General features: G+C 42.2%; 1 protein-coding gene across 4 annotated transcripts in view; it reads left to right on the top strand.

The window, feature by feature from the left end:
- LOC103118024 (protein cordon-bleu) overlaps positions 1–23,543 on the top strand; it is a 182,805-nt gene that overhangs the window by 79,358 nt on the left and 79,904 nt on the right. For 3 of the 4 annotated variants that reach the window (XR_009544703.1, XM_060171551.1, XM_060171550.1), the window contains 2 exons: positions 11,800–11,938; positions 14,720–14,890. Coding sequence is in view for 3 of the 4 variants with exons in the window: in XM_060171551.1 (XP_060027534.1) it covers positions 11,800–11,938; positions 14,720–14,890 (310 nt within the window). In the remaining variant the exon portion in view is untranslated. The remainder of the gene's footprint in view (positions 1–11,799; positions 11,939–14,719; positions 14,891–23,543) is intronic. The other variant, XM_060171552.1, reaches the window with a different exon arrangement.

Below are 23,543 nucleotides of genomic sequence, written 5' to 3'. Positions count from 1 at the left end.
GGCTTCAAGCAGGTGGGGGCAGGGGTACTGAGGCAGATCCACACACGAAGGGATGTCTGCCACTCAGAGAGAGAGAGAGAGCCCCTTGCCTTGGAGAATTAGACTGATGGAGTTGTTCATGATGAGATGGATCCAGGTGGGGGAGCTTTGAGAAGATCAGGAGCTTGGTTTGGAACATGGAGGTGCCCATGTCTACTCACCAGGGTGGTTTGGGGCATGGAGGTGCCCATGTCCACTTGCCATGGTGAGTAAGTAGCACTATATGTGTGACTCGGTGACTGAGGAGATGAGTCTGAGCTGTAAGCCTGGAAGTCGGCACAAGGTGGCATTAAAGTCACTGGCACAGGAAGAAAGAAAATCCAAATTTTTTCGTGATGAGGGGAAGTCGTTCATGGACTACATCTGGGTCTACTTAATAACTAGGGATTGAAGAAGGAATATGCGTGTGTAAGACCTCAGCTAATTCCTACTCACTCAGCTGTTACATTGACCCTAGGAAGTGTGTACTATTACCAGTTTTCTGTTTAAAATAAGGAAAGTAAGGCACAGAGATATTAAAAGCTCATAGCAGCAGTTCCAAACCAACTCTAGTTTTAAAAAGTACAAATTTATTTAATAGAGAATTATACATAATAACCACCATGCAAAAGACTGATAAGTAAAAATGCTAATTTGGAGCAGCCTCATTAAACTAAAAAGGCTGATTTCTTTGTGTTCATGTAAAATGAGAGCATGCTAAAAACATAGCTACCTTAAATCACTAAGGATTTGTCTCAAAAGGTATAAATCTCTCTTTACAAAATATTTAAGCACTGTAAATGGAAGTATCTTGTAAAATTTGTCAGTAATCTTTATAAGCTTTTGAACTTGGCACTGACCCCTTTCAGGAAACTGGCCTCATTGTTTTGTGGTAGTGAAATTAGATTAATTTTCATGGCAGAGATAGGGAAGAACTGCTCAGAACAAGGAAGGGTGGGGCAGGTCTTCTCCTTCACTGGACCAAAGTGCCCTAGATGGGCTCTGCATGCCTTCAGTTTGGGTGTGAGAAAGTGAGATTTCCAGAGGCCAGATTCTCCATGGCTAAGATGCTTTGATTAGTGAAGGGACCATCACTCACAGCACCAATTGTCTACACCTCATTCTGAACATAATATTTCTGTTCGTTTATTTTTTATCATAACAATGTAGAAACCTACGGATTTATAAGATAAGTATCCTTTGCATTCTAAGCTAACTTAGCCATCTGGAGCGTTTTAGCACGCGATGAAAAACACCATGTCAAGCTTGATTTAAATTTAAAAAAAAATGAAAACACCAAAGTACTTTGAACTTACAATTTGTAAAGAGTCTGAAATCAATATCTTTTCTAGAAAAACACCTAGTTAGAAATGTTTTAAAGTTAGAGATCAGATGAATAAGATAAAATCAGATAAAATTTGAAAACGATAAAATACAGAAAAAATTAATGACCAGGAGAATCCAGAGAGTATATTCATCATATTTATGTAACTTGAAGAATTATCATTAAAAGGTTGACGGGGAAGCAATTACAGAAGCCAGATCTGCCACCTTCTGCACCTCATACTGACCCTGAGTCCATACTCCCAGAGGGTTAAAGAATAGGAAAGCTATTAAGGGAGGGGATGGGATACAGAGTTCTGGTGGTGGGAATTGTGTGGAGTTGTACCCCTCTTATCCTCTGGCTTTTATCAGTGTTTCCTTTTTATAAATATTTTTTTTTAAAAGTTGACACCAGAGAGGGAAAAAATTAATGAATTAAGCAAAAAATTTCCCTCACACATAAATAATAATTATTATTTATTAATCCTGATATTTAGAGGATATAGATTGTGTGAATAGTGAGAATACTTTCACCAACCCATAAAAAGGAGGCGGTTTTAGTTATTACAAATTGTGCTGCTATGAACATAGGTATACACAGGTCTATTAGGATGGGTATGTTTGGTTCCTTAGTTGTCCAACAACAGGTGAGTGTCTAAGAAAGTTGTGTCCTAGGCTGGGAGTATGGATCAACCTTTCAATGCTCATGTTCAGCGGGGAAGCAATTACAGAAGCCAGACCTTCAACCTTCTGCATCCCACAATGACCTTGGGTACATACTCCCAGAGGGATAAAGAATAAGAAAGCTAACAGGGGAGGGGATGTGATACAGAGTTCTGGTTGTGGGAATTGTGTGAAGTTGTACCCCTCTTATCCTATGGTTTAGTCAACATTTCCTTCTTATAAATAAAAAAATTAAATAAATAAATAAATAAATAAATAAATAAAAGTTGTGTCCTATAAACACAGTAGAATACTACTCAGCTATTAAGAATGATGAATTAACCTTCTTCACCTCATCTTGGATGGAGCTTGAAGGAATTGTGTTAGGTGAAATAAGCCAGAAAGAGAAGGATGAATATGGGATGATCTCATTTATGGGCTGAAGTTAAGAAATAAGGACATAAAAGGGAAACACAAAGCAGAACTTGGGCTGGGGTTGGTGTATTGCACCACTTGGACTGATAGTGGGAGGTGGCTTTCAGGTCCTGGTGCATGAACTAGCAGCTCCTAGGCTGGGGGTGAGAGTGTTTTGCAGAAAACTGAAAAATGAGGGAGTCGGGCGGTAGCGCAGTGGATTAAGCTCACATGGCGCAAAGCACAAGGACCGGCATAAGGATCCCTGTTGGAGCCCCAGGCTCCCCGCCTGCGGGGAAGTCGCTTCACAAGTGGTGAAGCAGGTCTGCAGGTGTCTTTCTCTCCCCTCTGTCTTCCTCTCCTCTCTCCATTTCTCTGTCCTATTCAACAACAACGGCATCAACAACATCAATAAAAATAAATAAATAAAATATATTTGAAAAAAGAAAACTGAGAAATATTACACATGTACCAACAAATATATTTACTCTGACTATAAAATGTTACTTTCCCCAATGGAAAAAAAAAAATTAAAAGGGATGTGATTATACACATTGTGTGCTGGTTAGAAGAGAAGCCACTGTCTTCAGAGGGTCTGTTTGGCAAAGTAAATCACCTTCTTGTGTTACATTTATCTTATTGTGGGAAAAACTCTTAGCACAAGATCCCCTTGATTAACATTGTTAAGTTTAGATTCTTGTTGACTGTTGGTACCAAGCTGTCTAGCAAATCTACAGAGATAAGTGTCTTTCTTGATTGAACCTCTTATATGTAGTTACTCCCTCACTCCTCCAAGCCCCAACCACCATCACTCCTCTCTCTGAATCTTTGTGCCTGCCTGTGTACAGTTACTTCCTAAAAATGGAGTTAGTAAGTATTTGTCTCTGCCTGGCTTGTTTCATTTTGCATAGTATTCTCCAGATTTACTTGTGTCAGTCTTACAGGATTCCCTGGTCTTCTTAGACTGAATTATCTTCTTTATCCATACATGTCTCCCTGGAAGCAGGTCCTAGCTGCAGTAAATGTGAGAGCACATAGATCTCTTCAGTGAATTCAGTGCTTTTAAAAACCATATTGCCTGTGAGTCAGTGAACTTCTGGAATTATATTATAAGGGAATAGCCAAAGTATTGATAATTCTGTGAGGAGGTTTGTTGTGATATTATTTGAAAGGGCAACAAATTGCCAACAACTGAAATGCCAGACCTTGAAGATGGTTCATTGTACATGGTCAGTGCAGGGGTGGACCTTTCCTGTCTTCAGGATGACTGTGATCTATAGCCAGTGATAGGTAATGTATAGGTAAGAGGTAACCAACATCCTATGTAACAAAGCAGTTGCTATAAAGAGAGTGTGCTGTCGTGTTTATAGGTATGTCTGTATATAAATGCACAGGCCAGGGCTGCAGAGACACATAAAGCTTAATTTAGGTTATCTCTTTGGAGGAGAGTTAAGAGAGCATTTCACTTAGTGCTTTGTATGCCCTGAATTATTACTTGAAATGTTTCCAGTGAGCTTATATTACTTTCATTTATCAAAGTAAAAAACAACAGTGTTGTTCTCATTTTGAATAAAAGAGAAATGAGAATGTGGGACCGGGGTGCACTTATAGGCTGTTATTAAATATGAATATTTATAAACTTTCCATAACACTCATTTAATTTTATTTTTTGTATTTTATGTATTTATTTATTTATTTACTTATTTATTTATTTTGGATGCAGACAGACATTGAAAGGGGAAGGGGAGGTAGAGGGTCACACACACATCTGCATCACTGTTTCAACTCATTTATTTAAAAAAAAAACCTACTTCTTTCCTTCTTATGCTCTACAGTTTTGGGTTCCTGGAGTAGCAAAGCACTGGGAAAATAATTGTGGAAATTCAGAGACTAGAATAAAACATTCCCTTACAATAGAGGAATCAGAGGAGATGGGTCAGCCTGGTTTGGAAGTAGCAAGCAGAATAAAGGGAAAGATGAAATAGGACTCTCTCCCAGGGATGCACTGCTTAGATCTCTGAGCAAAGGGTTGTGGGGGCAAACAAAGAGTGACAAGACTTCCACTGAGGGCATTTCAGAAGACTTCCTTGAGGAAGTAGGTCTAGAGCATAAGGAGGATTTCAACAAGGGGAGAAGACTAACAGAAGCATTGAGAACTAAGGGCATTCTGGATGGTGAAACAGTTTCAGAAGAGTAAAGCAGCATGGCCCCACTGTGCTCCAACCACAAACAAGCCGTCGGTCCATCTGAACTAAAAACAAATGCATCTGTTTTCCCCAGTTCAGAGTGTGGAGCTGACAGTATGACTAGGTGGGAGGACAAGTGGGTAAATAGAAGAACAAAAGGACTAAGAAACAAAAGAGCACTTGTAAGAGAGCAAGGTTTAGTACTTACTGATTTTATTTCATAGTATGGACCCTCAGATCTACTTATCTCTCCTTTAGCTAAACAATAGAAATTCAGAGGGATAATTTATTTCCCCTAAGAATAATGTGAGAAAAGCATATACCTATAGATTTAAAAATTGTAAAGGAACATAAATGATAAAGATATATATATATATAGGCATCTGTACACACAAAGTCACTTAGTCATTTTTAAAAATTGTATTAGTCATCTAATAGTGGTTAACAAGATTTGTTGTAAGATAACAGGGGTACAATTCCATACAATTCCCACTACCAGAGTTCCATGTCCCATCCCCTCCACTGAAAGTTTCCCTATTTTTTATTCCTTTGGGAGTATGGACCAAAATTATTTATGGGGTATAGAAGGTGGAAGATCTGGATTCTATAACTGTTTTCCCACTGAACATGGACTATCCATATCCCCAACCTGATTCTGTCTTTCCCTAGTGGGGTAGGGCTCTGGAGAGGTAAAGTTCTCGGACACATTGGTAAGGTTGTCTGCCCAGGGAAGTCAGGATGCTGTCATGGTATTGTCTGCAACTTGGTGGCGGAAAGGCAAGGCGGTAAGACATAAAGCATGATAAATTGCTTAATAAATAGTAACCCAAAGGTAGGAATATAGCAGATGAATTTAGGGGTCTTCATGTGGGAAGAAGCTAGGAAGTCTATTTTAGGTCTGTTCCAAGGACCTCATAACTTTAGTGATTTTTTTTTTCCTGAGCCTGATAGCTAATATGCAGGTGAACTAAAAATATTATCGGGGAAGATGGTGTCATATTTTATCATTTTATCTACTCATTTAGTTGCTTTTATTAATTTCCCACAAAATGTCACAACCTGAGTGAGATTCAGGGGTAAGGGTGGAGGGGGACAGTAGCTGTAGTCAAGGGCAGAGAACTCTCATGATAAGATTAACCTACAGCCCTTATTTTAAAAATCGGTGATTTGTAAGATTACAGAGATACTGTTCCACACTGCCCCAAGCCCTTACAATAGCCACCATAGTTCTCATAAAGTCTTAGAGACAGCTTGGTGGAAGTTGTGGCTCCTTCTCCCTCCTCCTGTCTCACTCTCTTTTCTCCATGTTCGTGTATTTCACATCTCTTTTTAAAATATATTTATTTATTCTTGTACTGGACAGAGCCAGAGAAAATGAGATGGAGGGGGGGAGACAGAGAGGAAGAGAGAGAGACCTGAAACCCTGCTTCACCTCTCATAAAGCTTCCCCCCTACAGTAGGGAATGGGGGCTTGAACCCAGGTCCTTGCGTATGTTAACATGTGCGTTCAACCGAGTGTACCATCACCCAGACTCCATACTGGCTTTTTTATACGCCCTGGAGGTGATGTGTTCCCATGTGAGACAGTAGGAATGTCAAAGTCTTTGATCCCACAGAGTTGATATTGCCATCCAAAGCTCAAGAAGTTATTTCTTCCTGCCCTACAGGGCTGCGGTTGGGCACCCAACATGAGGAACATAGTTGAAGAGCCTGACTTGGAGTCAAACTAAAGGGAAATGTCAGCTGTGTCCCTGAGAAGCTGCATGACCTCAGGCATGTTGTCCTTTACAAACCTCTGTCTTTCAAGAACAGATAGTAGAAATTTTCTCTTTGGAGCCCTTTGAGTGTACAGAATCCAACTGACAGCCCCTCAAGTAAGGGTCTAATAAATCTAGCTCCTAAGGTTAGTATTTTCTTTAAGTCTGTTAACACACACACACAGGAACATTTTGTTTAAGCACCTTAAACCAACAGAAACTCCAGAAATGAGGAATGAACCTCTTGCTCTTGTGATTGGAGGTCTAGGGTCTTCCCAGACACTTTCCAAATACATCATCTTAATTAATATGCCAGGCCTCATTGTGTGTCTGGCAGTCAAATGGTCTTGAACAACTATCCATGTGTGGCTCTGGGACTACAAGTGGCCAAGCAGGGTCATCTTGGCAAAGAGTCTAAGATCTTGAAGCTCCTCCAAACCTTGTAAGAGGAGTGAGCCAGGACTTTCTTTCAATGGGTGAAATTGTGTTTCCAAATTGGGGAAGGCAGAATGGATTCACTCCTCCCTTTTCTCATTATCTTCGACTCCATCTCAGCACTAAGCCAGATTCTGGAGCCTGCCATTATTATGCAGACATCAGGGGGAGCTAAGAGGTCTCTGATGGGTTGGTGTGAATTCACAGAGGAAACCACTTCCCCCAAGGAGCCCCCATTATAGCTTTTTAGCATGGTTTCCAGCCTAGAAGGCTATGCAAAAGATACAGCATCCCATCCTTCATTAGACTATGAGTAGCATGAGGTTTGGAGCATCATAACTATTTGAATCTACAACAATGCCTGTCCCAGCATAAGCAACCAACAGCTGCTTGGTGATTAATAAATTGAAGGAGTAAGTAAACAAATGACACTGAAGTATCTTGCCATCTTTTCAGGATAGGTAGGGAAAAGTGGACTGAATGTATCAGGGAAAGGGAGATCCCATAGCATTTGATAGTCATAATTAGTGAATGAATAGAGGTCAGCCTTGAGGCACCATGCTTTTCAGCATTATCATCCCGTGAGTACCCATTCATTGGGGAAACTGACGATCCTTCCTAGCCGACTGAATCCACATGGATCCCAGTCACTTTCAAAGCCAGCAACAAGCAGCTCCTGACAGCTTTCAACCTGACGCTGTTGACTGGCTACGGAAGAAGGGCAAACGCTAGAAGAAGAATGACGACTAAGACAGAGAGACCAGGATGAAGGTGGTGAGATCAGACAGGTCTCCCTAGTCTAGAAGCATAGTCAGTGGACTCCTGAGAGCCCATCTGCCCATATCATAGCAGCCACTGGGCCCAGATTAGAACCCAAGCTACTGGGCCCAAGGAAGAAAGGAGAAGATTCCAGCAGAAAGTGAAAAATGTGGTATCTTGTTCATTTGAAAGAGTTTGTGACTTTTTCATAAATTTTGTATGAACTGACCACATTCAAGTTAACCAGAACAAGGATTCCTAAAATTGGAGAGGTAAATGTATACTCTGGTGGGCCAGGACGTGGTGCATCTAGTGCAAATTTCACCATGTGCAAGGACCCGGGTTCAAGCCCCATTCCCCACCTGCAGGGAGGACGCTTTAGGAGAGGTGAAGCAGGTTCTACAGGTGTCTCTCTTTATCAATATCTATATATATATAGATAGATAGATAGATAGATAGATAGATAGATAGATAGATAAAGATAAAATAATATCTGTATAATCTATCTCCCACTCCCCTCTCAATTTCTCTCTGTCTTGTCAAATAAAATAGAAATAAAAGTGAAAAACAATGACCCCAGGAGCTGTGGATTGTCAGATAAATGCAAATAAAGACAACATTGAGATACCACCTCACCCCTGTGAGAATGGCATATATCAAAAAGGACAGCAGCAACAAATGCTAGAGAGGCTGTGGGGACAGAGGAATCCTTTTGCATTGCTGGTGGGAGTGTAAATTGGTCCAGCCTCTGTGAAGAGCAGTCTGGAGAACTCTCACAAGGCTAGACATGGACCTTCCATATGACCCAGTAATTCCTCTCTTGGAGGTATACCCCAAGGACTCCATAATACCCAACCATGTACATTCATGTTCATAGCATCATAATTCGTAATAGCTAAAACCTTGAAGCAACCCAGATGCCCAACAACAGATAAGTGGCTGAGAAAGCTGTGGTATATATACACAATGGAATACTATGCAGCTATTAAGAACAATGAACCCACCTTTACTGAACCATCTTGGAGGGAGCTAGAAGGAATAATGTTAAGTGAGCTAAGTCAGAAAGATAAAGATGAATATGGGATGATCTCACTCATCAACAGAAGTTGAGAAAGAACAAGAGAAAGGGAAACTAAAAGCAGGATTTGACTAAATCTGGAGTAGGGCACCAAAGTAAAAACCCTGGAGTGAGGGTAAGGGTGGATATTTGGCTTCCTGGGGTGGGGTGGGTGGGTGGGTGGGGATGGGACACAGTCTTTTGGTGTTGGGAATAGTGTTTATATACACTCCTATTAATTTGTAGTCATATAAATCACTATTTATTTAATATGAGAAAGGAAAAATTGATTGTATGTCTCAAACTTTTTAAAGCACAGATTGAGTCTTTTTAGTACATAGGCTGAGTCTTTGATATGTTGACTCTCTCAAAAGCCTAGACCAGAGAGAACAGAAGCAACCGGTGTCATAGCTATATACATATAATGTCAAAGGACATAAATTATGGTGATGTTGGGTATTATACAGCAAATCCTAACAAAGATATTTTTCAAAGTTAACCCAATTACCAAATAATGTGATGATAACAATAACTATCTATTGTCTTCTTAACCCTAAGATAGCAGGAACCTCACATTTCCACTGTAGAGCCTATATGTCCCCCAGTCCTGGGACCTTAGTGTGGGGCACACTTTCCTGCATGCTTCTCTCAATTCATACCAAATAATATTGTATCCTAAATATAGGAAAAGTATTTAAATATTGTTAACTGTAAACCCCACTGATTTGATCTGGGATTCATATTCAGCACAGGAAGCTTACACAATCTTACCACAAAAGTTACAGAGTTACAGGAAAGGGACTCATTGAAAAGTAAGGAGGAGAAAAGGAAAATGAGGAGGAGAGGAGGGGAGAGGGAAAGATTTGATGATAAAGAAAAAAAGATAATGTGTACACAGAGAAAATAGCATCACCTATAAATCTATAACCAGTAGACTCAGTGTGCAAAGAGAAGATATGCAATACAGGGAGCAAGTATAAAGCTGTATGGAATATATAGCATGGATGGAAATTAGACTAGTAGCAGAACTTTAGAAATCCAGAAGAGTTGGACAGTGAAGTAAGGGACATTTTCAAAAAAAGAAACATTTTTAATTGGGAAAGAATATCAAGAAGAAATAGAATGTGCATTTGGACTCTTTGCTATCCAAACAAAATTCAGAGAAAAAGGGAAAAGTAGAGAGTAAGAGAAAAAAAAGTCTGAAAAGAGTGATTATAGGACAGTCAACAGAATTGCAGGTGTGTGGATTGCAAGGATCAATAATATTTATCTGAGTATGGATAAAATGATATTATCAGGCCAGGGAGATAGGACAGTGGTTTGTGCAGCAGATTTCTATGTGTGAGGCTCACAGTCCCAGGTCCAGTCAATCCTCAGAACCACAATAAAATAGAACTAAGTAGTGCTTTGGTTGGGGTGGGGTGGGGGGGAGCTATTGTCTTCCTTTTACATATATAATTTTTAAAAATTGGCAATAGAGCTAGGTGATGGTTCATTCAGAATAGAGCACATACATTACAATGTCTAAGGACCCAGTTTAAAAGCAGCAGGTTCCCACCGGCCAGGGGAAAACTCTGAGAGCTATGAGGCAGGGCTGCAGATGTCTCTCTCCCTCTTTGTGCTCCCCTCCCTTCTCAATTTCTCTCTGTGTCTATCCAAAATAAATAAATAAATATATATATATATATATTAATGACAATTAATGTATATTACTGATATTTTTAAAGGACACATCTGCAAGTGCATATATTTAAGGCATCTTCATGAGGAGTATAGGTCCTGCCCCAGGAAGAGGAAGTTGCCCTCTGTAGGAACTGAATTCACTGGCACCCCTGCTGAGCTAAGACATCTGCCACCTACAGTAGGGCTAGCATTCCCCATCAGGAAGTGTGGGGAGGAACCTCTCTCAAGAAGAACCCTGAGCTCTGGAGGAGTGTTTGGACTAGAAAGTAAATAAAGACTTTGTAACAGCAGAAAGAGATGTATGAAATCTTAAAAAAAAAAAAAAAATCCAAAGCCATGGGGCACAGTGATAAACCTTCTTATTTCAGTTTCAAGATTTAAACCTGCAGCCTGGGAGGTAGTGCAGTGGCTAAAGGCATTGGACTCTCAAACATGAGGTCCTAAAGTTTGATCCCTGCCATCACATGTGCCAGTGTGATGCTCTGGTTCTTTCTCACTCTATCTTATCATTGATAAATAAATATTTTTTGAAAGAAAAAAAAAAGATCCTGGTCCGAGAGATGGCACAGTGGATAAGGCACTGGATTCTCAACCATAAGGTCCTGAGTTCAATCCCCAGCAGCACATGTACCGGAGTGATGTCTGGTTCTTTTTCTCTCTGCTTATCTTTCTCATAAATAAATAATAAAAAGAAAAAGAAAAAAAAAAAGACCTAAGTCCACCCTACATTGACAAGCTGCCTGTAGAATCTAGACTGTATCATTACTGGAGGCTCCCCGCCCCCCTTTTCTTTTGTGGTAGGTAGTTGCAGAGTGAGTGACAGAGACCACAGCACCAAAACTTTGCTTATTGCAGTGGGGGCTGGGATTGAACCTGGATCACACATAGCAAAGCTGTGCACCATCCATGTGCACTTAACCCACTGTACTACCACCTGACTCCTGAAGCTGTGCACTATCCAAGTGAGCTATTTCTCCGGCCCCATTGCTGGAGCCTTTGAGTGGAGCCCACCTTCTGCATGGGATGGGACCTCTATGTCTTATGATGTCCCACATCTGACAAGGGTCACTGTGAATCTAGAACCAGGCGCGATGAGGAGGCCTGAGCTGCCACAATCATGGTGACTCTCGAGTAAACTTCTAGAAGGAATAGCCTCAGTTATCTTAATTTTATTATTATTATATTTTTTACTGATTGAAAGGCAGAGGCTCACCTCTTGTGTTTACACCCAGAAAATGGGAGAGTGTCCTGATTCAGTTGGAGTCCCTCCAGTATGTGGGGCCGAGCCTCAAATTACTGGAGCCCTTGAGGGCGTCTGTCGCCATTCCTGGGATGCTTCCTAGCCTCTCCTGGGCCACACAACAAGCCCTCTCACCCACCCAGCACCGTTGTGCTCACACCCCTTCTGGGTGCTGTGACCTGTGTCCTGAGTCTGATAATCACACCCCTCCTCCAGCATTCCCCTTTCCCGCTCTGACCGCTGGCCCTTCTTTGTGCTTCACAGATGTCTCTGGGGTCACAGATTGATCTTCAGAAGAAAAAGCGGCGGGCACCAGCTCCCCCACCACCTCAGCCCCCTCCGTTGAATCCCTTGGTCCCCAACCGCCTGGAGGACAAGGAGGAAAAGAGGAAGAGCACCATGGGTGAGTGAGCATGCACTGTGCATGCAGGGTGCTGCCTGGCATGGAATCTGAGCACTGCCACTGATGCTGCCCGCAGTGGCTTCTTCGTAGTGGCACTAACCCGGAGAGTCTGTCTGTGGAAGGGAGAAGGTCTGGAAATAAATCACTGCATCTGTCCTCAAGGGCATGGAGGCCAGTGTTCTGAGTCTCCTGTGAGCAAGCAGAAAGCAATGGGGTGATAGGGAAGGTTGGGAATGGGTGAAGAAGGGAGACAGGCGAATGATGAAGGAGAATGTGAGCATTGATATGTGTACTGCATCTCAGGTGGAAAAGTGTCCTCAGGATGGCACTTCAGCACTCAATTTGGAAGACCCTGGGCATTTTACAGGCCATCAAATCCCTAGGAAATCTGGAAATCATTGTTGATAAGCACAGCAGTGCTTCAACAACCCTGCTTTTAAATCTGATCTCCTTTGGGTGCCTTTGATATATATCACAGGTCCTGGTGTTCCTTGAGAAAGAGTAGAGCCCAAAGGAAAGAGGGTGGGATCTTAACATCTGCAAACAGAGACCTACCAGGTCACTAGGTCCCACCTAGTCTCCCTCCTGTGACAGGTAAAGTACAGGGAAGTGATGGGCATCATTTATTTTTATTTTAAAGCCATTCAGCCTTTGTCCTTTCATTTGCATAAATGTAAGAATAGCTCTTTGTGAGCGGGGCTTCCATAAGACAACCCTGCCCGCATTGCAGATATATTAGAGCTTGTTCTAGAAGCCATTAGGCACCCATGTTTGAAGCCACTTAGTCACTCAGCACCCTCACCTTTTGCCTTTGACCCAAAGTAAAGAGATTTCCAAGGATGAGTGATTGCTTCTTGGGTGGTGAAAACTCAAGCGAGCTGCTTGGCTGTGTTCCTTGGCCTTTTTCCTTCCCTTAGTCAGTGCCTCCCCCTTAATGTCTTACTACTTCACAGCCTGGAAATCAATTATTCTAAGGAGCCAGCAGCCTACACTTCACTTCAGTACATCCTCTTTCCCACAGGGAAATGCTATCAGATTTCAAGAAGCATGGTGCCTGGCTCATTAAGATGAATCTAGTTTTTGTCTCTTGTTGCAAAAAAGCAACCACTCTCAGATTTTGAGCTTCCTGTTGAAATTCCAGGAAGCATCTGCCATAATTGGTCAAATGGATATGGTTGAACCATGCCAACTTCCAGCCAGACAGCCCAGGTTGAAAGTCCTCCTAGGTAAACGTCAAAGAACTAAGAGTTCAGTCTCAGTGAGGATGGAGAATTGACCCTGGTGTAGGCAGCTGGTGATGCCCAGAGTCTTGGAAATGAGAGGGAAGTATTTTAAGCTCAAAAACTATATGGATAGTCCTCGCACATTTTACAAGGAGGAGATATAAATGACAGTGATTCTCAATGAGTCTCTCTCTAGTCCACAGACTCATGCGTATGAGGGATGAGAAGGGAAACAGTAGCTACCTTCCTACTTAAAGATAATTTTGAAAATGTCTTAAGGGAAGGACCTAGGGGCCACTGCAAGTCAGATTTCCTTGAACATCAGAAATCCATCCCCCCCAAAAAAAACTACAAGTATACCCACAAGCAGAAAGTTTAACTAAAGTAATAGTTCCTGTTAAAAAAAAAAGTGTGATTTCCATTGTGATACCCAGGTATAAAAAGGGAGACTTTTCTTTTGAACTTGCACTAAGAGAGTGTTATATCTGGCGAAGTTGGGGTCTTGATACAGATTTCTTAATGAACACAAATAAGGCTCCAGTAGAAAGGGGTCAGAAGTAATGACACTTAGCTGAGTGAAACAAAGTGTCTCTTTTGCCTTATTTGTACACTGAGGGAGATAGTGATATGTCCACATTACTGCTTTTCCAGTGCTAAAACACTGTACCAAGGAGAAGGACTGAATGGATCTAGCTCTTAATGAGGCTTTTTAATATTTGTATTAATCTAAAAATATGAATCATTCAATCCAGTTTCTAGAAGAAACTTAAAAGAATAAACATAAGCAATATTTGGGACAATGGTGGTTGATACTCATTTTACGAAGTCACCTGATTTCAAATAATACTTAGTACAAAAATGCCATTTATCATGCAAAATCACACATGGGCCCCTGGTGTGTCATTTCCTGAAAGGAGGGGCCACAGCAATGGTCTGAGAGGGAGCAGGGAGCCCAGAACACCACTCCTCATCTGTTTCCAAGCCAGGATGCTCTGCAAAACAAAGCTTCAAAACAATCACCATAAATAATGGAGGAGATTGAAAGAACAAAGTGTCTAAACTAGCTAAGCCATAAGAGTGTCAGTGGAAATAAGTAATAGATAGAAAAGTCACACAGAGGTAACTAAAAGGGAAAAAAAAATCTGTGAATCTGAAAAATAAATAAATAAATAAATAAGTAAAAGTTCACCCGGCTTAAAGGAATCCTTTTATCTTAACAGAACCATCTCAGGGGGTTAAAAAATGTTTTTCAAATGCAATGTTTAAAATATAGTCTTAAAAACTGCTGGGACTGCCAGTCAGGAACAAATTAGAACCAGGGAATCATTCCAAATTGATCTGAGGGGAGGGCATAATTCTCCGGCAGGTGTGATCCTTAGGAGGGTGCTTAGCAGGGTGCCCTGAGGTGAGATGGTGTGATTTTTGTGCCCAGGGTGACTACGTTCCTGCTGGCAGTGGGGCTGATGGATGACTGTGTTGCGTGTTGGGTGCTGTGTCTGCCTCAGGTGTGGGGTAAGATGGCAGTGTCCCTGGAGGTAACCTTCTGATTTCCATGTAGGTGTCCAACGGCAGGTGCCCCAAAAGCCTCCCAGAGGCAGCACTCGGGGGGCCCCACGATTAGTGCTGCCCCCACCTCCACCTTACCCTCCTCCCGACACAGATGTGGCAGAGCCTCTGGGCTTTTCCGGGGAAGGTGCTGGTGCCCAGGCCTCAGACCCGAGACCCACACGTATGTGCCTCTCGTCTTCCTCCCCACTCAGTGGCTCTGTGTTGACTGTACCTTCTGCAGTCTTTGCTGTCGGGTTGGGGTTCCAGACTTACTACTCTCAACTTGAAATGTTGTCTCCCTCTCCCTCTCCCTCTCCCTCTCCCTCTCCCTCTCCCTTTCTCTCTCTCTCCTTTTTCTTTCTTAATGCAATGCATCTGACTGCCCAGTAAATGCCCTCTGGATGCCACTCAGTGCCCCTAGAGAAACATTTAACCCCTCAGTCACTTGGATGCTGGTTATTCACAGCCCAAATTGTACCTTGTGGGTAGAGGCAATAAACTCAGAGCTGACGCTCCTCAGATTTGACCTGACTTGGAGTATGTGCACAGGGCAACTGCAGCCCAGCCAGACAGGACAGTAATGCTACTTTGGTTCAGAAACTCTTCAGCCAAGCCATGGAGGCAAAGGTATATGTGTTCAATGAAGGACTTAGGAACTACAGTCTTTGAACTGTATGTGCAGCAACCAAGCATTAGGACTGCTACTCTACAGAAGGGGAATTTGAGGCATCAGTGAAGGAATCACCTTGAAGTGAGAATGACAGGCAGATTTCCTTTATCTCTTCCTCCCTTCTCTTCTTTCTCCCTTTCTTTTTTTCTTTCTTTCTTTCTTTCTTTCTTCCTTCCTTCCTTCCTTCCTTTCTTTCCTTTTCTTTTCTTTATTTCTTCCTTTCCTTCTTTCTTTCTCCCTCTCCTTCTTTCTTTCTTTCACCAAGGTTTTCACTGGGGCTCTTTACCCGTGCTGTGAATCCACTGCTCCTGGCAGCCATGCTGTCACTTTTTTTCTTTCTATTTTATTGGATAGGAAAAAGAGAAAGTGAGAAGAGAGGGGGAAACAAAGAAGGATCGCCAGAGGTGTTTGCAGCCAGAAAATGTTGCAGAAATTATCCCTAAACACGAGACCAGAACCAGCTGTGGTGAATAGAGAGGAGTTTAATACACCAGTAGGCTAGAGATCTCTGAACAAGTGTCTGAAAGCACTCTGTTCTCATTCATTCCCACTTTTCTCCTCTAGACTGGAGGACTTTGGATTAGATAAGAAGCAGTCTGCTTCACGACTTAAAGACTCATAATGCTTCCTCCTGCAGATGGGGACTAGGGGCTGAGACCTGGGTCTTTACACATACATGGTAAAGTGTGTATGTACTCAACCAGGTGGACCACCACCTGCCCCCCAGAAGACTGCTTTTATCTCCCTTCCTTGTCACTCCCTGCCTGAGATCAGGCTTCCATCACTGTTTATGAGGTGTCTTTAGTCTTTAATAAGCACTGGGTGAGGCAGGCCTGCCTCCAGGCAAAGCTGTCTGTTAGGCTCCCATGGCATCATCAGGGCTCCTGAGCTGTTTCAGCTGTGCAGCTGGTGCTCTGCGGTCAGTGAGGAAGAGACCGTCATAGAGAACATTCTCTTCCCAGCCTGGCAATGGTGCGCTCAGTCCAGTGAGGAGGCACTCAAATGTAGCACACACAAACTTTCCACTGTGAAACACTCTTCTGTTTCTGTCTTGGGAAATGGGGCTGCAAGCTCCTCTGTACAGAAGGTGGCTGCTGGATGACTTATCTGCTTTTCTGGGCAAATCATCCTGTTCATCTTCTCCCTTACAAATACTTCTTTTCCTTCCTTCAGATACATTTGATTGTCTTGATTCACTGGATATGCTTCCAAGTATATTTGACTTATTTTTTAAATTTATTTTAATTTTTATTTATAAAAAGGAAACAGTGACCAAAAACCATAGGATAAAAGGGGTACAACTCCACACAATTCCCACCACCAGAACTCTGTATCCCATCCCCTCCCCTGATAGCTTTCCTATTCTTTATCCCTCTGGTAGCATGGACCCAGGGTCATTATGGGGTGCAGAAGGTGAAAGGTGTGGCTTCTGTAATTACTTTCCCACATGACTTTTTTAAAAAAATTATTTATGTATTGAATAGATATCAAGAGAGAAGGGGGAGATAGAGTGGGAGAGAGATAGAGACACCCATAAAACTGCTTCACTGCTCATGAAGCTTCCCCCCTGCAGATGGGGACCAGAGACTTAAATCTGGATCCTTGTACTTTCTAACAGGTGTGTTCAACCAGATGTGCCACTACCTGGCCCCTGCTTGTGACTTCTCATAGGTTATTTAGCAATTGAATCAGTCAGTGGCCCTAGAGACTGTGCTAGAATGCTAGGGCCTACAAAGCATGAGGACCAGAGTCTGATGCCATCCATTGTAGGGGCCAGAGTGATGCTCTGGTTGTCTCTCCCTTGTGTTCATAGGTAGCTAAATCCTTTGTGAGAAATTAAACCAATATCAGGGAGATAGCATATTTGTGATGCAGAAGATGTTTATGCCTGAGGCTTCAAGGTATCAGGTTCAATTCCTAGTACCAACATAAGCCAGAGTTGAGCAGTGCTCTGGACTCTCTATCTCCCTGTCTCTTTCTTCTTGTATTCTCACTAAAATAACATTCAAAATTAAATTAGTCAACTGACAGCTGAGACTTCGAAAGATTAGGTGTGGTTTCAAGTCAGAAGAGTATGAGACCCCCATACTTGAGGCGAGGCTGTGACCTCTCAGAGGGCTCCTATGTCTGCCCTCCTCATCCCTGGGTGCTTATCTCTGAGAAGCACTGAGTGAGGGATGGTTGAGAGAGGTATGGAATCTGAGTACAGACTGTTGGAGGGGGAGGCAGTTAGGAATAGCCTCAAGGGATCGGGTGGTAGTGGGAGCACTTGGTGTGCACAAGTTAACATGCTCAAGGACTTGGGTTCAAGCACCTGATCCCACCTGCAATGGGGAAGCTTCATGAGCAGTGAAGCATGGCTACAAGTGTTTCTTTTTCTCTCTTCATCTCTATCCCCCCTCTCAATTTCTCTTTGTCCTATCAAATAAAATAGAAAGAGGAAAAAACAAAAGCCCAAAAAGTGGCAGCCCAGAGCAACTGGCACTGAGCCCTGGCAATAACCCAATAAGAGAGACAGAGAGAGAGAGAGAGAGAGAGAGAGAGAGAGAGAGAGAGAAAGGAAGAATAACCTCAAGAATGTGGTTGAGAGAATTTGGTTTCACACCTCCCGAGCACAACCCCATGCAAGCCCACTAGGGCTTCCCACACCTTACGCACTGGAGGGCTGTGGGAAAAAGTTGAAGAAATTTCTTACAAAGACCCTTGTGAAACACCTTCCCAGGTCTTTTCAGTGCTGTGCAAATGCTTCCCAGAGGCGGGTGGTGATGCACCCCGTTGAGCGCACACATTACCAAGTGGGAGAACCCAGCTTTAAACAGAGTGATGGAGCACTGCAGCAAATGTTTCTCTTTCTCTCTCCCTCCCTCTCTCTATGACTGTATCAGAAAGGGGGGCGGAAGTCAAAGATACCTAGGAAAGAATGGAACCAGCAGCAGGGGAGACAGACTCATGTTCTCCCAGCCTAGTGATTCCATCTCTTCTCATGCCCCAGATCAGTTCTGGCCATATGTTCCTTTTCCCAAATGTATTCACAATTCATCATCCCCTACTTCTCTCCCCTTCTGTTCCCTCTCACACACCCAGAAAAGTGCCAGTAATGGAGTGAAAGAACAGGAGGAAGGGAGAAGAGGAGCCCCAGGAGGTGGCAGAGGCCCTACAGGCCCTTGCTGAGGCCTTGAAGTTCAGCAAACATGTCTCCTAGCAAACACTGTCCATGCAGCAGAAGTGAGCACAGCTAGCTCTGAGCTTTGTCTCACCTGATTCGCAGAGCCCTACTGCCTGTGGAGAGCAGAAAAAAAACTAGTATTGCCTGCATGAGCCAGATAGAAAGCATCCTGCCTTCTTTGCTGTAACACTTGAAAACAGTTCAGGAAAAAAAAAGTCTTTTGTTGTCATTTGTTTTTTTTTGTTGTTGTTGTTGTTTTTTCACATGATGTTGACATCTGAGAGGCCAGACAGTGGGGCACCATTAAAATGCACACATTACCATGGGAGAGAACCCTGGTTCAAGCCCCTGCTCTCAACCCGCAGGAGGAAATTTCAAGAGTGGTGAAGCAGGTCTGCAGGTGTCTTTCTGTCTCTCTTGATCTTTCACTCTCCTTCCCCTCTCAATATCTATCTATCCTATCAAATAAAAAAGAGAAAGAAAGGCCACTGGAAGCAGTGAATTCCTAATGTAGGCACTAAACCCCAGCAAGAACTCTGGTGGCAATAAAAAGAAGAGGGAGGAGGAGGGGGAGGGGAAAGAGGATGAGGAGACAAGGAGAAAGAGAAGGAGAAGGGGAAGGTGAAGAGGAAGGATAAAAGGAAGAGGAAGACAAAGGGGAAGGAGAAGAAATATGAAAAGCCTTTCCACCTGTCACAGGGAAACTATGGATTGTTTCAGAGAGAATGTTGGGGATGAATTTCTGCCTGTTGTAGGCATAGATAATATTGTGTACATTGGCTTCAACTCCTGGCTGTTTTCTCCTATGTGGAAGCTCTTTAGAGATAATTGCACATCTCCCCAGGGCTCTTAGGTAGCTCCTCCTCTGTTCAGTATTAGATCCACATTCTCTGTATTTGTTGTATAAGAAATAGTGTCTTAACTATGGCCTTGCCCTGAGTACCTTGGAGAATTGGGCGATCCACCAGGCATTTTATATGAGACCCTGCCTGGCCTTCAGCACAATTCCATGGGGTAAGCTCTGTCATTAGGGAGAAACTGTCACAGCCCAGATTGGTAGCAGCAGAAATTCACATGTTGACATCTCTAATCCCCAACCTTTCCTTAGTCTATTGGGCCAAAATCTCCCATGGGAAACTTTGGCTTTGCACATTCATTGTGATTTTACGCCAGATGGTATAATCCCTTTAGTTTTATTTATTTATTTATTTATTTATTTACTTATGTATTGGATAGAGAGAGATTGAGGGGGAAGTAAAAGGAGAAGAGACAGAGAGACACCTGCATCCCTACTTCAACACTCATGAAGCTTCCCCAACCCCTGCAGATGGGGACCAGGGGCCTGAATCTGGATCCTTGCTCAATGTAATGTGTGCGCTTAATCAGGTATGCCACCACCTGGATCCTTCTTTTATAGTTTCAGAGAAACTACTAGAAATGTTGCTGGCATTAGAATCTAGAAAAAAAAAACTAGAATATTACTCTGACATGTGTTACGTCAGCACTTGAACTCAGGGTCTCTTGCTTGTTAGTCCAGAATTCTACCACTGCATCACCTCCCAGGTCAGAAAGGTTTTGTTTCTTGATGATGTTAGCAGCTTGAGACAAGAGAAGAGGGAATTAGGTAGTGGGGTTATTAGGAATTAAGTAGTGGAGTGTGCTCTACCTAATACTCTGAAATCCGGTGTTTCATCTGGAATTACTTCTTGTTAGAATAAGCAGGGCTCTTGCTTTCATAGTGAGCTTTGCAGTAGATGCAAGTCAGCTTTTCAGAGCCAGCCCGTGTGCCCAGAGCTAGCCTGGAGAGCCTGTGTTGATAAATACGTGTCCCGTATTTGGAAGAAAAATGCTTAAGCTGTGTAGCCAGTGAAACCTCCTTTCAAGGTTCATGCTAAGTTTGGTGATGCATTTGAACTTCCCAGTGTAGTTATAATAACAATAGAATAATGACTCCCTGGTGTGTGTTCTGTAATCTTTTTGTTTCTGAGTAATAAGCTTCCATATTAACCTTTAGATATCTCATCACATATGCAAGTGCTTTGTGCATGTGTCTAAGCCAATAGAATTGTGTGCATGGGTTCCTCCCCACCATAACTTTCTAATAAGTGTGCTTTCTGCTGACATTTGGTTTCAGTTGAGCTTTTCTTGCAAATCATGATGATGGAACTAATTCTGTTAAATGCAGTGCATTATTTGCTCATAAGATTTTCAGTGCTGGTTATGATTAATTTATTAACAAGTTATGAATCACTCACTGCAATGAGCAGACCCTGGGGATGTAAAGACTGCATACAGAGCTCACATTACACAGCATCCATATGCTTTATATCTGAAAAAAAGCAAATTCCCAGTGATTATCATTTTCTTATACGTTTCTCCACACTAGTGTTGAACAAATCAAACCTTCCTTAGGCATGGATTTCTAGGGTGACTGGAAAAGATTTTAAAGGTAGGGGGCATTGCACCAGAATGGAGGATGGGGGGGTGGGCTTTCAAGTCCTGGTGCATGATGGTGGCAGAGGACCTAGGCAGGGGTGAGAGTGTTTTACAGAAAACTGAGAAATTTTACACATGTACCAACAACTGTATTTACTATTGTCTGTAAACCATTAATCTCCCCCAATAAAAAATTAAATAATAAAAAATAAATGAAGTGAAGGCAGGATTGTAGAAAAATGGATAAAAAATATATAGGTATAGATATAGATACAGATAGATAGTTATAGATATAGAGTCAACCCATATCTGTGACCTTGAGAGAACTACTACAGTTTCCCGTGGAGGGAATAGGGACACAGAACTCTGATGGTGGGAATTATATCCCTGTTATCTTGTAATTGTGTAAATCAATATTAAATCACTAATAAAATAAATAAATAGATAATTTTAAAAAAACAAAGGTAGGGGGTAGGACAAGGGCCCTTGTCGCCTACTCTAAGTGATAGATGTTTCGGATAGTTACAGCACCACTGTGGCAATGTCTTGATTAGTTTTTAATATGTGACAGGTGTTCCACTCACAAGAACTCTAAAGATATTACAAAGTAGAATAAAATTGGAGAAATAAACTATTCTAGACTAGAAGGCTAAAAACAATTTGCTCAATATAAAATGAATAATAGCGGGATAAAAACCAGTCACATTGGGCAGGGTAGATAGATAGCATAATGGTTATGCAAAGAGACTGTCATGTATGATGCTCCAAAGTCTCACGTTCAATCCCCTACACCACCATAAACCAGAGCTGTTAAATCAAAAAGACTGGGAGAGAAAAAAAATTCACATTTTGAAACAGCATTGACTCAGGAGAAGAATCAAGAGCACAGAATCACTTGGCACTAAACTCTGGGCTTCACTGTTGGTGACTAAGCCCCAGGTCCCCTCACTGGATGCTCACTGTCTGAATGAGCAACTCTGAACTTGTGGAGAAGAGGACATGAGGCTGGAGAAGACAGGACAAGAGTGATGCCATGTTCCTTAAATTGCATTTTTTATTTTTTGTTTTTATTTATTTATTATATATACTTGAGAAGACAGAGAGAAAATGAAAGGAGAGGAGGAGAAAGGGAGGAAGAGAGACAAAGAGATACCCAGAGCCCTGCTTTACCACCTGTAAAGTTCTTTCCCTGCAAGTGAGGACCAGGGCCTTGAGCCCACATCCTTGTGCACAGTAATGTTTATGCTCAACTAGGTGTGACATCACCTGCCTCCACCTCTTCAGTTCTGTCCATCCTGTCTGTAGCACCACCTAACATTCTACTGTCAAATTTTAGCCCAAACCAAACACTTTACCTCTTTCAAAACAGTGTAGCAGTTAATTCTAAAATATGAGAGACAAAGCCACAATTTGTGGTGTCTGGTTTGTCAGAAAGGTGCCCTTGATGGGAACACAGACCTTTGGTGACAAGAGTTGTGGGAGAAAAATAAAATTTAAAAAAATAAATAAAAATTAAATATTTTTTTTTTAAAAAAGGAAGGCGCCCCTGGGGCCATACAGGTATGTGGTCTTCAGAGCAAACTCAGGCAGCTCTCTTGCCCTTGTCTTGTGTTTGTTCACTGTGTTCCTTCCCATGGCCAGAGGGCCAGCACACAGCTGCCATTGCTGCCCTGGGAAAGCACAGGGTCCAGCAAAACAGGAAGTGCAAGATGGGCACAGGGCCTACTCATAACATGGAAGGAAGTCCGGGCTGTGGGAGCAACCTGGCTCTGCTCAGAAGTCCATCCAAACACCCAAGCTTACTTTTTAGCCTGTTGTCAATTTACCTTGAAAACCATTGAATCTACTTAACAAGAGCTAAAAGCAGGATGCAAGTCATAAAAGAAACAGTAAGAATCCTGATAGAGGTGCACAGAGCATCAAAAAGAGATCATGAAGTGGCACTTCCTTTTGTTGATTAGCTCCTAACCCTTTATTTACAGAGGACTCTGTCTTTGACATGAGGGAAAGGTTAAGAACTTAGCAGCAACTGGGTGGACAGCAAGTGGGTGCTAGAACTGTTCCAGCTAACTTGTAAGAGCAGATTGCTAAAACTTAAGGAATTTTGCAAATCTTTGCGACATAGAATGTTTCTGAAAAAATAAATTTTAGGACTAGGGAGACAGCATAATGATTTTGCTGTCTTTTTTGCCTGTGACACCAAAAGTCTCATGTTCAGTTCTCAGTGTTCTGGTGAAATAATTATGCTAATGATAATAATGGCATTTGAAATTCATCACTTCCTAATTATTTTGCCTTTTCTGTCTTTATGAGGTCATTTATATATGGTGCATTGATGTGATCCAATAGTTAGTGAGTGAAAATAGTACATTTATATGCCTGTATAAAAAAAGCTTTCCCCTGTAGATGAGGACCAGGGGCTTGAACCCAGCTCCTTGGGCACTGTAATATGAGCCCTTAACCTGATACACCACCTCCCAGCCCCTTTCAATTTCATCTTAGTCCTTAATACAAAAGTATCTGTCTGTACTCACGTCAAAACTACGTGTGTTTTTCAGTAGG

This window comes from Erinaceus europaeus, chromosome 14, assembly GCF_950295315.1.
Source record: "Erinaceus europaeus chromosome 14, mEriEur2.1, whole genome shotgun sequence".
Lineage (NCBI taxonomy): Eukaryota > Metazoa > Chordata > Mammalia > Eulipotyphla > Erinaceidae > Erinaceus > Erinaceus europaeus.
The sequence above is the reverse complement of the archived record's forward strand: the minus strand, read 5'-3'. Positions and strand labels throughout refer to the sequence as shown.